Raw genomic sequence first — 12,511 nt, forward strand, 5'->3', positions numbered from 1 at the left:
GATAGATAGATAGATAGATAGATAGATAGATAGATAGATAGATAGATCTTTAAAAAAAAAAGGAATAGGAAAAAAAAAGAAAACCCTCCTTCCATTTGGATTTGCTCTTGCTAACAAAATGGTCGTCCCTCTTCCTGGATAATAACTGGTGAAGAGTGATGAAACAGCAAGCCTAGAATGTATCCTAGTTAGGATTCATCAGAAGGAAATTGAGGCTATGAAGAATGTCAAGGGTAGAAGAAATAAATGAATATTTCAGTCATTATTGTTTTGCGAGAGGTACCCCAGGCTGTATCGTGGCACCCTTGTTTTGACTCTCTAGTGCTAAGATTACAAAGCATCTTATTAGGTAAATTCAGACTTTTGCTCTGCCAGATGAAGTGGAGCACACCTGTAATCCCAGCACTCAAGGGAGGCAGGGGCAGGAGGGTGTATGCGAGTTCAAGGACAGCCTGGTCTACAAAACAAGTTCAGGTCAGCTACACAGAGAAACCTTGTGGGGAGGTGGGCAGAAAAAAGATTTTCAGTGACTAATCTTGGTGGAGCTTAAGAGGGTGTGGCTATGGTAATGGCTGTATTCTTTTATACTTCAGAATGTAGGTGGGGGTTGTTGATCTAATGAGTCTCCTTAGGAGTATGCATGAAGACCACTGGCAATTTACCAACGTCTACACCGAAGAAGAAGCCTTTGTCCCTTTTCCAGCATCAACTGTCTATAAATTGCCAAGGAAGGTGGAGTTTTTTTTTTTTTTTTTTTTTTTTTTTTTTCCCCCCAGGGCCATTGTCCAGTATGCTAGGCAAGCCCTCTCCTACTGATCTACCCCTCCCCCCATGAGATTCCTAACACAAACTGAGCTGTTTCCTACTGCAGACCTTGGGACAAAAAAATAAATAAAAGATTGCCTACGGAGAGCCTAAGGACCATCAGGAAGGTTGGCAGATGAAGAGGAAGGGAACATTTTATCGGGGCTGCCACAACGCAGTCTTCCAAACAAACTGGGTTAGGGCAAGCCTCAGTTAGGTGTTCCCCTAAATCTCCCTCCCTTCTACCACCCTGGGTCCAGGTTCGGGTCTCCCTACAGCCAGGCTTTCTCCAGCTTGCAGGTACTTTTGCAGGTACGATTCTGTTTTGTTTTCACCTGGGTCGCGGTATATATCCCAGGCTGGCTTCAAGCTCTCCATCCTCCTCCTGGCCATACACATAGCTGGGATTACAGGCGTGCGTCACCACACCAGGCTTATTCTAACTCCTGCTGACCTCTCTGGCTTTCCCTGGTCAGCTCCCCTCCAAAAGGCCTTCCCCAGCCCGTCCTAGAGCTGCCCCTTAGCCACAGGCTTTTAAGCGCCCTCTTCCCCCTCGGATCCAGGTTTTCTCAGGTGGAATATTCCAGACTGAGCCGGAAGCGCGAGCTGCAGGGGAGGGCCCCGGATGGCAGACCACTGGAGCTGGCTGAGGACTCAGCAGGCGCACACGGCCGCGGTGGGGCGCCCTACGCCCGCAAGGCGCGCAGCGCACACTCTGCGCCCACGCGCGTGACCATCAGCCAGCGTGAGTCAGCTACCCCGCTCGCATCCTGCCAGCGCGTTGCCTTGGTAACGGGACCAGCTCCAGGGGCGTGGGGGCGGGGCCGGAGGCGGGGACTATGGGCGGCCAGTAATCCAGGTCTCTCCAGCCTCAGCCCAGTTGCCATTTCCTCCTCCTTGGTGAGCTCGGAGAATAGGCTGCCTTTTCGGGTCCGAGCCTTTCTGTCTTGTTTTGCATATTATATAACACTACTTGTTTTTAATCGTTGACACACGTAAACGTTCAAGTCCAACCTGCTGAGTTCATTTCGTGTTGCTCGTATGTGTGATTTTAGGACTGACTGCTTGGGGTGGGAAAACCCAACTTCATCCCCGAAGAATACTGATTCTCAGCCGCGGCGAATTGCCTTTAGCCCTTCATCCAGGGGTGGGGCCTTGTGAGCTTTTCCCCTTTCTCTTTGGCATGTCAGCCGGTGTTGTCGTTGTTCAGGCCTCCTCGTCTAGGCAACCACATTGTTGAAATTTCACCGGTGCAGCTTCTCCAGCCCATAAAGAAGCCTCTCAGCAGACGTCCTGGTCTCCCCGCCCCCCATGCCATGTCATGTTTGATGCTACCGTTTTACTAGCTCTTTAGTCCTGAAGTTAAATGTACCTAAACCTTCTGGATGAGTCTGGGAAAACTGAAATCATCCGTTGTGAGGATGAAAGGTTTAGTGTTGTAACAGACATATTGAACGTGAATCAACAATGGTTTGGTTAAATAGGGCAGAACTTGGCTAGCTTGGAAGATGGATGCTGGTCTGTGTTCTGCTGAGCCCAGTGCTGGTCTTCTCTGTGTGTCTTAGAAGGCTAGATGTGTTTCAGTTTTTCAGTTACGTTGTGGTGCTCTTAGGTACCTTATTTCCGTACAACAGGACCCATTTGAAGGCAGTTCAACCAATTCACTTGTCACCCATGCAAAGAATCTGGAAGAAGCCAGGCATATTGGCACACACCTCTAACCCTAATACTAGGGAGGGCGAAGCAGGTGGATCTCTGAGTTCAAGAGAAGCTGGTCTACCAAACTAGAGCCAATAGCTCCCACCTCATATATGCATGGGATTTAAGTATATACCACATGTATGGCATTTAAATATGACTTCAAGACATCAGCAGACATACAATCAAGATTCAAGAAATGTGTAAATGTGGACCAGCAAGATGACTCAACAGGTAAAGGCCACCAGCAGCCAAGCCTAAATGATTTGAGTATGATTCTTGGCACCCGCATGGTAGAAGGGGAGCTCACCTCCAGCAGGTTGCCTTTTGACCTCCACAAGTGTATCCCTAGCCTCAAACAAAAATAAGTGCAATTAAAGAAATTTGTAAAATAATAATAATAATAATAGAAAAATTTGTAAAACTGGGCCATCCAATTCTAAAACTATTATAAGTTCCATCAGAGTTCAAGTAATTAAAATTTTTTTTTGAGACAGGGTTTCTCTGTGTATTCCTGGCTGTCCTGAAACTCACCAAGGCTGGCCTTGAACTTACATATCTGCCTGTGTCTGCCTCCTGAGGGCTGGGATTAAAGGTTTGCATCACCACTGCCTGGCTCAAGTGATTGATCCTTAAAGAAAATCACTTGGGAGGAAGATCAGGAGTTTAAAGTCATCCTTGGCTACACACTAGTTGGAAGCCAGCCTGGGCTATTTGTGATGCTGTTGAAGAAGGATGAGGAGGAAGAGGAGGAGGAGGAGGAGGAGGAGGAGGAGGAGGAGGAGGAGAAACAACAGCAAAGTCTGGAGAGATATCTCAGTAATTAATACTAGCAGCTCTTCCAGTAGAGTCATTTTCAATTTCCAGTACCTAAATACATGGTAGCTCACAACCACCAGTGACTCCAGTTCCAGAGGATCCAACACCCACTTCTGGTCTCCATAGATACCATAGATAGTACACACATAGGTGCACAGACATTCACGTAGGCAAAATGCCCATATACATGAAAACAGCACAAACACACAGAGGCTGCAGGTTGGTTCAGCTGGTGAAGGCACTTGTTGCCAAGCTTCACTGGCCTGGGTTCAACCCTGGGGCTCACATGGTAGATGCCTGAAGGTCATCCTTGTGACCTCTCCACACACCCCACATACCCACACAAATACATGTCATTTAAAAAATTAAAAAAAAAAAAAAAAAAAAGCAAACCACCACAACAAACCCCAAACCAACCAAACCCAACGCTGTCTTAAATTCCTTGCACTTACTGCTGGGAGACACAAACCAGAAAATGCCCATCAGTGGCAATAGGGGGCTCAGTAAGAAGCCAGAATGCACTCTGATTCAGGACAAGCCTGTCGCCCTGTGGTAGTAGAGTTTGAGCCTGAGGCTCTGTATTCAATCCTAATACCAACAAATGAACCCAAAGGGACAGTTTTGTCTTTGGGCTGGAGAGGTGGCGCGAAGGTTAAGAGCTCTTGGTGCTCTTGCAGAGGACGCCTGCTCAGTTCCCGGCATCCACACTGTCTAACTGTTCACAACTGTCTAACTCCAGTTCCAGAAGATCCTGTTTCCTCTCCTCTGGCTTCCTTGGACACCAAGGAAGTACAGAAACATTTTGTAAGGTTCTGTCTTAAGTCACAGTTCAAACCTCCTGCTAAGAGAAGAGAGCCTTTGGGTGGAAGGAGTCCAAGGCTAGCCAAGGATAGACTCAGAGTTGTAGAAACTACTTCAACATGAAAAACACGCAGACTGCTAGCGAGGCTGTGTCTGGGGGAACCGGTGGTGAGAAGCACTTGTTAGAATCACTGGCAAAAGGGCTGTCTTCCAGAATAAATGAGGAGTCTTCCGGGGGGGAATGCCCAACTATGTTTCAACTTCCCAACTAAAGCTTTGGCTGAAAAACAACCTTCCCTCTACTTCCAGGTCTCCTGGCAGCGTGTTCTACAGAATTACACATCCGGATCCCCTTAAGAAACTAATGAGAGCCAGGTGTTGTGGCACATGTGCACGCTTGTAATCCCAGCACCGTAATCCCCAGAGGCAGGCAGATCTCTGTGAGTTCGAGGCCAGCCTGGTGTACAAACTGAGTCCAGTATAGCCAAGGCTACACAGACAAACCCTGTCTCAAAAAACCAAAGCCAAAACTAAAAACAAAACGATTTTAAAAATGATGTTCATGGATGTCATTACCCTGAAGAGTACAGAATATCGGTGAAGGAGTAAGAATTAGCCTTCTGGGGAGCTAGAGAGATGGCTCAGCGTCTAAGAGCACCGTCTGCTCCTCCAGAGGTCCTGAGTTTAATTCCCAGTAACCACATGATGGCTCACATCCACCTCTACTGGAATCTGATGCCCTCTTCAGATACAACACTCATACAATAAATAAATAAATGAAATCTTAAAATAAAAATAAGCCATCTGGAATGGTGGTGGTCAGGCAACTGTATACACACATGGAAAATTTACTGAGCAACACTGGAGGTGCATCTCAGTGGTAAATAAGACTTGAGTTTAATTTCCAGCACCCAAAAGGAAACAATAATTGGGCAACTTAACATAACATTGTTGCCTCTAAATTTTATTTTTTGAGATTTTGTGTATGAAATGCACAACATTTTGTGGCTGTTTTGCATGAATGTGTGTGTCTTCTTTCGGGTTTTGATTGCTGCTGAAACACCATGACCAAAACGCAAACTGGGGAGGAAAGGGTTTAATCAGCTCACACTTCCACATTGCTGTTCGCCAAAGGAAGTCAGGGCAGGAACTCAAACAGCGCTGGAGCCTTGGAGGCAGGAGCCGATGCAGAGGGCCTTGGAGGGGGCTGCTTACTGGCCTGCTTTCTAAAGCTTGCTCAGCCTGCTTTCATTTATGTATGTATGTATGTATGTATGTATGTATGTATGTATTATTTGACCTTTTGATCAATCACTTTACAGCCTGATCTCAGCCTCCTTCCTCCTCTCCCACCATTCCCCCTTCTCCTCGTTCTCGGAGAAGGGGAGGCCTCCAAGGGGCATCAACCCACCCTGGCACTTCAAGTTACAGAAGAACTAAGCGCATCCTCTCCCACTGAGGCCTGACAAGGCAGCCCAGCTAGGGGAAGAGGATCCAGAGGCAGGGACAGCCCCTACTCCAGTTGTTAGGGGACCCGCATGGTGACCAAGCTGCACATAGGCTACATCTGTGTAGGGGCCCTAGGTCCAGCCTATGCATGGTCTTTGGTTGGCTAATTTCTTATAGAGCCCAGGACCACCAGCCCCTCAGGGATGGAACCACCCACAATGGGCTGGGCCTTCCCACATCAGTAATTAAAATGCCCTACAGATGGATCTTCCTTCTCAATTGAGCATTTTCTCAATTGAGGTTCCCTCCTTTCACATACCTCTAGTGTTTGTGTCGAGTTGACACAAGGCCAGACAGCACAGTGTGTCTATGCCACATTCGTTTGGATGTCAGAAGAAATCAAGTCCCCTAGAACTGAAATTTATGAATGGTTGTGAGCTGCCATGTGGGTGCAGGAATCAGAACTAGGTGCTCTGCAAGAGCAGCCAGTGCTCTTAACTACTGAGCCAGTTCAGCAGGCTCACATCTGAATTAAAAAAAAATAAAATAAAATTAGCCATATGTGACTCGTACTCCTAAATCCTAGCACTTGAAAATGCAGCTCTGAGGAGCAGGAATTCAAGGCAAGCTCTTGGCTAGAGTCAGTTCTGTCCTAGACCATTTCAAACCATCAAACCATTCCAACACTCGGCAGAGGCAGGCTGATCAGTGGGAGTATGAGGCTATTCTGGTCTACATAGGGAGTTCTAGGCCAGCGGAGAGGCTACAGAGTGAAAGTCTGTCCCTAAAAAAAAAAAAAAAAAAAAAAAAAGTTAAAATTACCTGTAGCATTATGGGATCTTTCAACTGTTATCAATAGCCGGGTGTGATGGCTGTTATCCCAGCACTCGGGGAGGCAGAGGCGGGCGAATCTCTGTGATTTCAAGGCAAGCCTGGTCTACAAAGCGAGTCCAGGACAGCCAAGGCAACACAGAGAAACCCTGTCTCGAAAAACAAAAACAAAGCAAACACACACACAAAAATCAACTGTTATCAATAGACATTTGAGGAGGTCAAAATTCAATGGCAACCTCCTTAAGATAATGCAGTTAGTGGTCTAACTTCAGGAGGCTGAAGCAGGAGGATGAACGGGTTCTACTTCAGCCACATAGGGAGACTCAGGGAACAATCCATTCTACGGAATGGGAGCAGCAGGTTCAAGAACGGCGTCGACGCCTCTCACAGCCGCGCAGAAATGACCTGCCCAGGCAGCACAAAGGTCTCCAGTGGAGGACACTCTCCACACAGAATGCAAGCCGATGACGTCATCAAAGGGTTAATTCTAGGCAGGGACGGGGCGGAGGGGAGGGCGGGGCAGGCAGTTGTCAGATGTCGCCGGAAAGATAAACTGCAGTGAAGAGCCTCACGTCGGGGGGGACGGGGACGAGAGGTTGCCCACCCAGAGTGTGCTCCACAAAGCATGTTCGCCTGTCCACGACTGGAATGCCACACGCTTCTTCGCCTAGATTCTTAGCGGCCGGTGAGGTTCCCATTGGGAGCGTGGCGTGGCACGACGGGCGTGGTCTGGGCGGTGACGAGAGGGTTAACCGCCCACCGAGGCCGGGGCGGAGCAGGGGCGGAGCGCGGGCGGGCGTCCTGCGAGCCCCTCCGGAGCCGGAAGCAGTTGCGGGCCCGGGGCGCGTTCAGCCTACCCCCGACTGTGCTTCTGCAGGGGTCCCTGCGGGCTAGCGGGAGCCCAGCGAGGTGCGGGGGAGGGAAGGGGGGGTTAGGGACGGCAAGGGATGGTCCACGGTGAGGTCTGAGGGAGCGAGCCCGTGGGACACTTGGGGAGGGAGGGCGCGGCGCAGATGGGGTGAAAGCAGAGTGATGGGCTTGGGAGGGATCGGGGGACCAAGGAATTGGATACACTGTTGGGAGTCCCAGGGAAAAGATGCTGCGCCTAACAGTCCTTTCCCTCCTAGCACCACTCCAGGGAGACGATCTGGAGCTCAACTTTGGGAAGACGCCCCAGCAAACCTGTTCCGAGAAGCCCTTCAGCAGCTCACCTCATGGGCCAGACGGCCCTGGCAAGGGGCAGCAGCAGCACCCCCACCTCTCAGGCTCTGTACTCTGACTTCTCTCCTCCCGAGGGCTTGGAGGAGCTCCTGTCTGGACCCCCTCCTGACCTAGGGGTCCAACGGCGCCACGGCTGGAACCCCAAGGATTGCTCCGAGAACATCGATGTCAAGGAAGGGGGCCTGTGCTTTGAGCGGCGCCCCGTGGCCCAGAGCACCGATGGGGTCCGGGGAAAGAGGGGCTACTCGCGGGGCCTGCACGCCTGGGAGATCAGCTGGCCCCTGGAGCAGAGGGGCACACACGCCGTGGTGGGCGTGGCCACCGCCCTCGCCCCGCTGCAGGCCGACCACTACGCGGCGCTTTTGGGCAGCAACAGCGAGTCATGGGGCTGGGATATTGGGCGGGGAAAATTGTATCATCAGGGTAAGGGCCTTGAGGCGCCCCAATATCCAGCCGGACCTCAGGGTGAGCAGCTAGTGGTGCCAGAGAGGCTGTTGGTGGTTCTCGACATGGAGGAGGGGACTCTGGGCTACTCTATTGGGGGCACCTACCTGGGACCAGCCTTCCGTGGACTGAAGGGCAGAACCCTCTATCCCTCTGTAAGCGCTGTTTGGGGCCAGTGCCAGGTCCGCATCCGCTACATGGGCGAAAGAAGAGGTGAGACTTGGACTAGGTGTGGGGAGAGGATTGCCACTCTTGGCAATGGTTTGGGATGGAAACTCGCGGTCATTCACTCCCAGGTCTTCCTGGATGTGTGATGCAGAAAAGTCAGAGCCTCAGGTCTCCCTCAGCTGAGGAGGCAGAATTGGAGGAACTAAGGGAGCCTAATAAGCAGGACCTTAGAGTTTGAGGATGTCTGGCTGGAGGTGAGCCTCTATTTACCTTGCCTTCCTTCTCTCTCTCAGCGGAGGAACCGCAATCCCTTCTTCACCTGAGCCGCCTGTGTGTGCGCCGTGCGCTGGGGGATACCCGGCTTGGCCAAATATCCACTCTGCCTTTGCCCCCTGCCATGAAGCGCTACCTGCTCTACAAATGACCCCGTAGCACCACAGTGTGCTGGCACCTTGCCACCATCCCTATACAGTGGGGACAGGTGGAGAGGCATCGCTGGCTTAGACAACTTAAGACAGTGAAGCTGAGGGGAGGCGAGGCCGGGCCCTTCGTAATCCTTATCAGAGGGGCAAGACATGGAACTGATACTAAAGGCTGTGACGGCCTGGGACAAAAACTGTTTTTCAAGTGAAAAATAATGAGATGTATCGTCACAGAGTCTGGTTTGTTTTCATTTTCTTTTCTTCCCCCCTGCCCCCATTGAGTTCTGTCACCGTCTAAGAAATTATATGGAAATATGCAGTGAAGATGGCAAACCACAAAGATTGGGGCCAGGTTTTTATTTCCCTTAAAAGTAGGATGGTTCACAAACACAGCAGAAGGGCTTCGGCACTGTGGGGGAGGGGAGCATCCTGCCTCTTAGGGTAAGAGGATCTTGGCCTTAGCCTGAAGGGACAGAGTTGTTTCCATTCCTTACACTCCTCAGCCAGGAAGCCACCTTGGTGACCCTGTAATTCAACCTATTGTAAGTGGTGAAGGGAGTGGCCTGTTCCCAAACATTCCTAGGAGGTGTAAGGGGTTTGGGGAGATACAGGGTGGATTAGGCCACAAAATGGGGCAGATGACATCAGAAACTTGTGACTGGTAGGATTCCTGGGCAACCTAGTCCTGGCTTGGTAGGCGGGAAGAGATGGGCGGTGCTTATTGTTTGGCATTGATGATGTCCACAAATTCAGGCTTCAGCGAAGCACCACCCACGAGGAAGCCATCCACATCAGGCTGGCTCGCTAGTTCTCTGCAGGATGCTCCAGTCACAGAACCTGGAACAGAAACAAGATGGCTTGGTCAGGGATAGGCTGAGTACACTTAGGTCCCACCTCTCCATGGAAGGGCTCTCCTCAGTCTATCTTAGACCACTTCCACCTTGGCCACTCACCTCCATAAATGATTCTGGTGCTCTGAGCCACTGTCTCACAGACATTGCATTTCAGCCATCCCCGAAGCTTCTCGTGTACTTCCTGGGCCTAGAAGAATGAAGAAACAAGACTAAGACCCTTCCTGTTCATTCCAAGAGAGTAAGAACCACTGGTACCCATGCAGTTTCCAGAAAAGCCCTGGGATCAGAGAAGAGCAAAGCTCCAATCCCAGACAGGCCTGGAATGAACATCCTGGGCAAGTCACTCTCCTTGGTGAGTTTGGAGGAGTTCTGCCTCTAAAAGGGCTTGGCCCTGATGGGCTCCATAGCTGTCCAGGTCTATTGAAGGAAGACAGGCTGAGGGTAGGGCTCCTGGGCAGTTACCTGCTGAGGTGTTGCCACCTTGCCAGTCCCAATGGCCCACACAGGCTCATAGGCCAGGACGACCTTGCTCCAGTCCTTCACACCAGCTGCAGGACAGAGCAGAGAGAGAACAGTGAAGGGGGAGGAACTGTCCTGCCAAGTAGCTTCTAACAGTTATGGCCTATAGCCCCTGGTGGCCCCCTCCACCCCCTTTAAAACAACCGTGTGTGTACACATGCTGTGGCACACATATGGAGGCCAGAGGACAACTCGCAGAAGCTAGTTCATACCATGTGGGCTTGGGGGATCAAACTCAGATCTCAGGGTTGGCAGTGAGCATCCCTACCCACAGAGCCGTCTTACCAGCCCCTAGTGGCTTTTGAAGTTTGAGTTTAAGCCTTCTGTAGGAACAGAAGTGACAAGGACCGTGCAATTCACTCTCTTTTCCTAGTTCAACATAATCAGGCAGGCTGCATGGCTGCTGACCTCCCCACGCCATCTCTATGGCCCTCGCTAGGCTCAAAGGTCCCTTTCTCCAGAGATACCTGCGATGGCCTTGGTTTGCTCGAAAACAACGTCCTCCGTGACGCCAGCTTCCCTTTCGTCTAACTTCTCCCCAATACAGGCGATCACCCCAAGTCCCTCTGTAAGAGCATGGGCCACTTTCTGCCCAATCAGCTGTTGAGGAATAAATATGGTGAGACATCCCCTTGGATTAAAGCATCCCCTGTCTTCCCTGATGCTTTACTGACCTCATCTGACTCCCCGAAGACATGCCTTCTCTCTGAGTGCCCCAGTATTACCCATGTGGCTCCTAAGTCTTTGATCATGCCAGGGCTAAAACAAAGAAACAAAGTTCAGCAAGGAGCCCACAAGGAAGTTTCCCTCTAGACTCTCTCTGCCCCCATCTCACCTGATCTCCCCAGTGAAGGCTCCATTGGGTGCTTTGTAGCAGTTCTGTGCAGCCACGGCAATTTTGGGATCTAGCTTCTGCCTGGCGAAGTCGATGTAAGCAGAAGGGGGGGCACAAACCACCTCTGAGAATGAGAGAGATCAGAGAAAACCCTCACTCTGCAGGCCTGCGGGCATGGCTGCAACCTCTGGGTCCTACTTTCCTCCGTTTCTCAGTCCAGAAAGTTGACCTTTGTCCACTACACAGCCCAGGCCAGGCCTGTAAAAATACCAGAGGCTTCCTAACGCTCCTTGACAGGCCGTGGCCCTCATCCTGCCCTCTGCTCTTTCAACAGCTGTGGCTCTGATTTCCTCAGGCTATTCTGGGAATGGGCACCTCCTAGACTCAGCAATTCCCCAGGTGCCAGCCTTTTTCTAAAATAGCCCATCCCCACTTCTTCAAGCCGGCAAGGATTTTTTAGCCTAAGGAAAAGAGGCCAACTCCTGGAGTTTGTATTGGACTCTTCGGGAAATAAATGCGCAGGAGATACTCCCGTCATTCTCGTGGCTCTCTGGTTTAGGTGGGTAAGAGGCGGAAAGATGGAGGACAGTGTGAGCTACTTTCAGACTGAGGAGAGCTGTAGGACTGTTTTTCATTCCGCAACCGCTCAGCATGTTTGGCAGCTACTCAGTCCGGAAGGTGGAAGGCAGGAACGGCCCAAGCTGTGGAGGGGTAGAGATGTAGGAGCCCCCAGCTCAGAGGCCGAAGCCAGCGGCGGCGCGGGGAGGAGTTCCGGGCTACGTGCAGAGACGCACGGATCCAGAGGCCCGGGGGCAGGTAGCCGAGGGCCTGCGCAAGCTCAGCTCCCTCCCTCACAATCAGGGGGATACGCGCCACTTTTCTTGATTAGCCAACCGGACACTGGTTCCGCTTCTTAACCCTATCCCTTAGCTCCTGTCCACTGCCCAGGCGACCTTCCTCCCGAACCCAACCCCCAGCCCAAGAAGAAGCCCTTCCGGGCCCCACAGGCCCAGGGAACCATTTAAATGCCTTTCCCCCTCAGCACATCTCTGTGCTGCCCGGACACCAAATGGCTGTTGTCCCTAGGCCGGCCAGCCAGGTCCTCTAGGACACTGAGCAGGTGCTGCCACGCCCGAGCCCTCCCCACACCGCCGCTCCCAAACGGAGCTCACCAGTGTCTGCCGGCAACTTGGCCGCGTTCAAGGTGCAGATGAGTTCTCCTAGGCACTTCTTCCTTCCGTTCATCTTCCAGTTGCCCCCAACGAAGAACTTCCTACAGGGCGCCATTGAGGCAGGACTCTGTGCCTGAAGGTCAGCCTGAGCACGTTTCCTCGGCCACTGGCCGGTTATATAGAGGGCTGTGAAACAGAACCCCTCCTCTTCCCCGCCCTCCGCCATGGTTAGCCCGGCCCCTTGCTGTTGGCCCGGCCCCTCCGCCCCTCCACCTCCGGATGTTTCGAGGTTCTGACGTTTCTCCTCTTTTGTAGTAACGTTCTAGGGGGGTCCGACGGGAGCTCAAACGTCCCGCCTCCCGCCTAAGTTGCTCTACAGTTGAGATGTTGGGCCTCGCGCTCAGGGAAATCAACTTTTGAGACCGCAGAAGACCAAAGGGCTTCCCTGTGGAGCTAGCAGCAAGCTAGCCA

General features: G+C 51.6%; 2 protein-coding genes across 3 annotated transcripts; one reads left to right on the forward strand and one right to left on the reverse strand.

The window, feature by feature from the left end:
* Window positions 1-6,917: 6,917 nt before the first annotated feature.
* On the forward strand, window positions 6,918-8,895 carry Spsb2 (splA/ryanodine receptor domain and SOCS box containing 2). 2 transcript variants are annotated; one of them, XM_055609417.1, is made up of 3 exons: window positions 6,918-7,090; window positions 7,533-8,283; window positions 8,532-8,895. In XM_055609417.1, the coding sequence occupies exons 2-3, from the start codon at window positions 7,620-7,622 to the stop codon at window positions 8,660-8,662; spliced, it is 795 nt and encodes a 264-aa protein (XP_055465392.1). In that variant the 5' UTR covers window positions 6,918-7,090; window positions 7,533-7,619; the 3' UTR covers window positions 8,663-8,895. The 2 variants fall into 2 exon arrangements, with proteins under 2 accessions (XP_055465392.1, XP_055465391.1); XM_055609416.1 differs by lacking the exon at window positions 6,918-7,090 and adding an exon at window positions 7,175-7,314.
* Window positions 8,896-9,002: 107 nt separating this feature from the next.
* On the reverse strand, window positions 9,003-12,218 carry Tpi1 (triosephosphate isomerase 1). The gene is made up of 7 exons (XM_055609415.1): window positions 12,041-12,218; window positions 10,869-10,992; window positions 10,708-10,792; window positions 10,501-10,633; window positions 9,977-10,062; window positions 9,614-9,701; window positions 9,003-9,497 (listed from the first exon to the last, which is right to left on the reverse strand). The coding sequence occupies exons 1-7, from the start codon at window positions 12,153-12,155 to the stop codon at window positions 9,379-9,381; spliced, it is 750 nt and encodes a 249-aa protein (XP_055465390.1). The 5' UTR covers window positions 12,156-12,218; the 3' UTR covers window positions 9,003-9,378.
* Between the last annotated feature and the right edge of the window lie 293 nt (window positions 12,219-12,511).

Source organism: Psammomys obesus, unplaced genomic scaffold (assembly GCF_907164565.1).
Source record: "Psammomys obesus unplaced genomic scaffold, mPsaObe1.curated_primary_1811, whole genome shotgun sequence".
In the NCBI taxonomy this organism is placed as follows: domain Eukaryota; kingdom Metazoa; phylum Chordata; class Mammalia; order Rodentia; family Muridae; genus Psammomys; species Psammomys obesus.

Coding starts and splice junctions, on each gene's coding strand:
- Tpi1 (XM_055609415.1), bottom strand. CDS start 12,155: ATGGCGCCCTGTAGGAAGTTCTTCGTTGGGGGCAACTGGAAGATGAAC. Junction 10,793..10,868: donor GCCTTCACTGGGGAGATCAG/GTGAGATGGGGG, acceptor TCTTTGTTTTAG/CCCTGGCATGATCAAAGACT. Junction 9,498..9,613: donor CACCAGAATCATTTATGGAG/GTGAGTGGCCAA, acceptor TTTCTGTTCCAG/GTTCTGTGACTGGAGCATCC.
- Spsb2 (XM_055609417.1), top strand. CDS start 7,620: ATGGGCCAGACGGCCCTGGCAAGGGGCAGCAGCAGCACCCCCACCTCT. Junction 8,284..8,531: donor CTACATGGGCGAAAGAAGAG/GTGAGACTTGGA, acceptor TCTCTCTCTCAG/CGGAGGAACCGCAATCCCTT.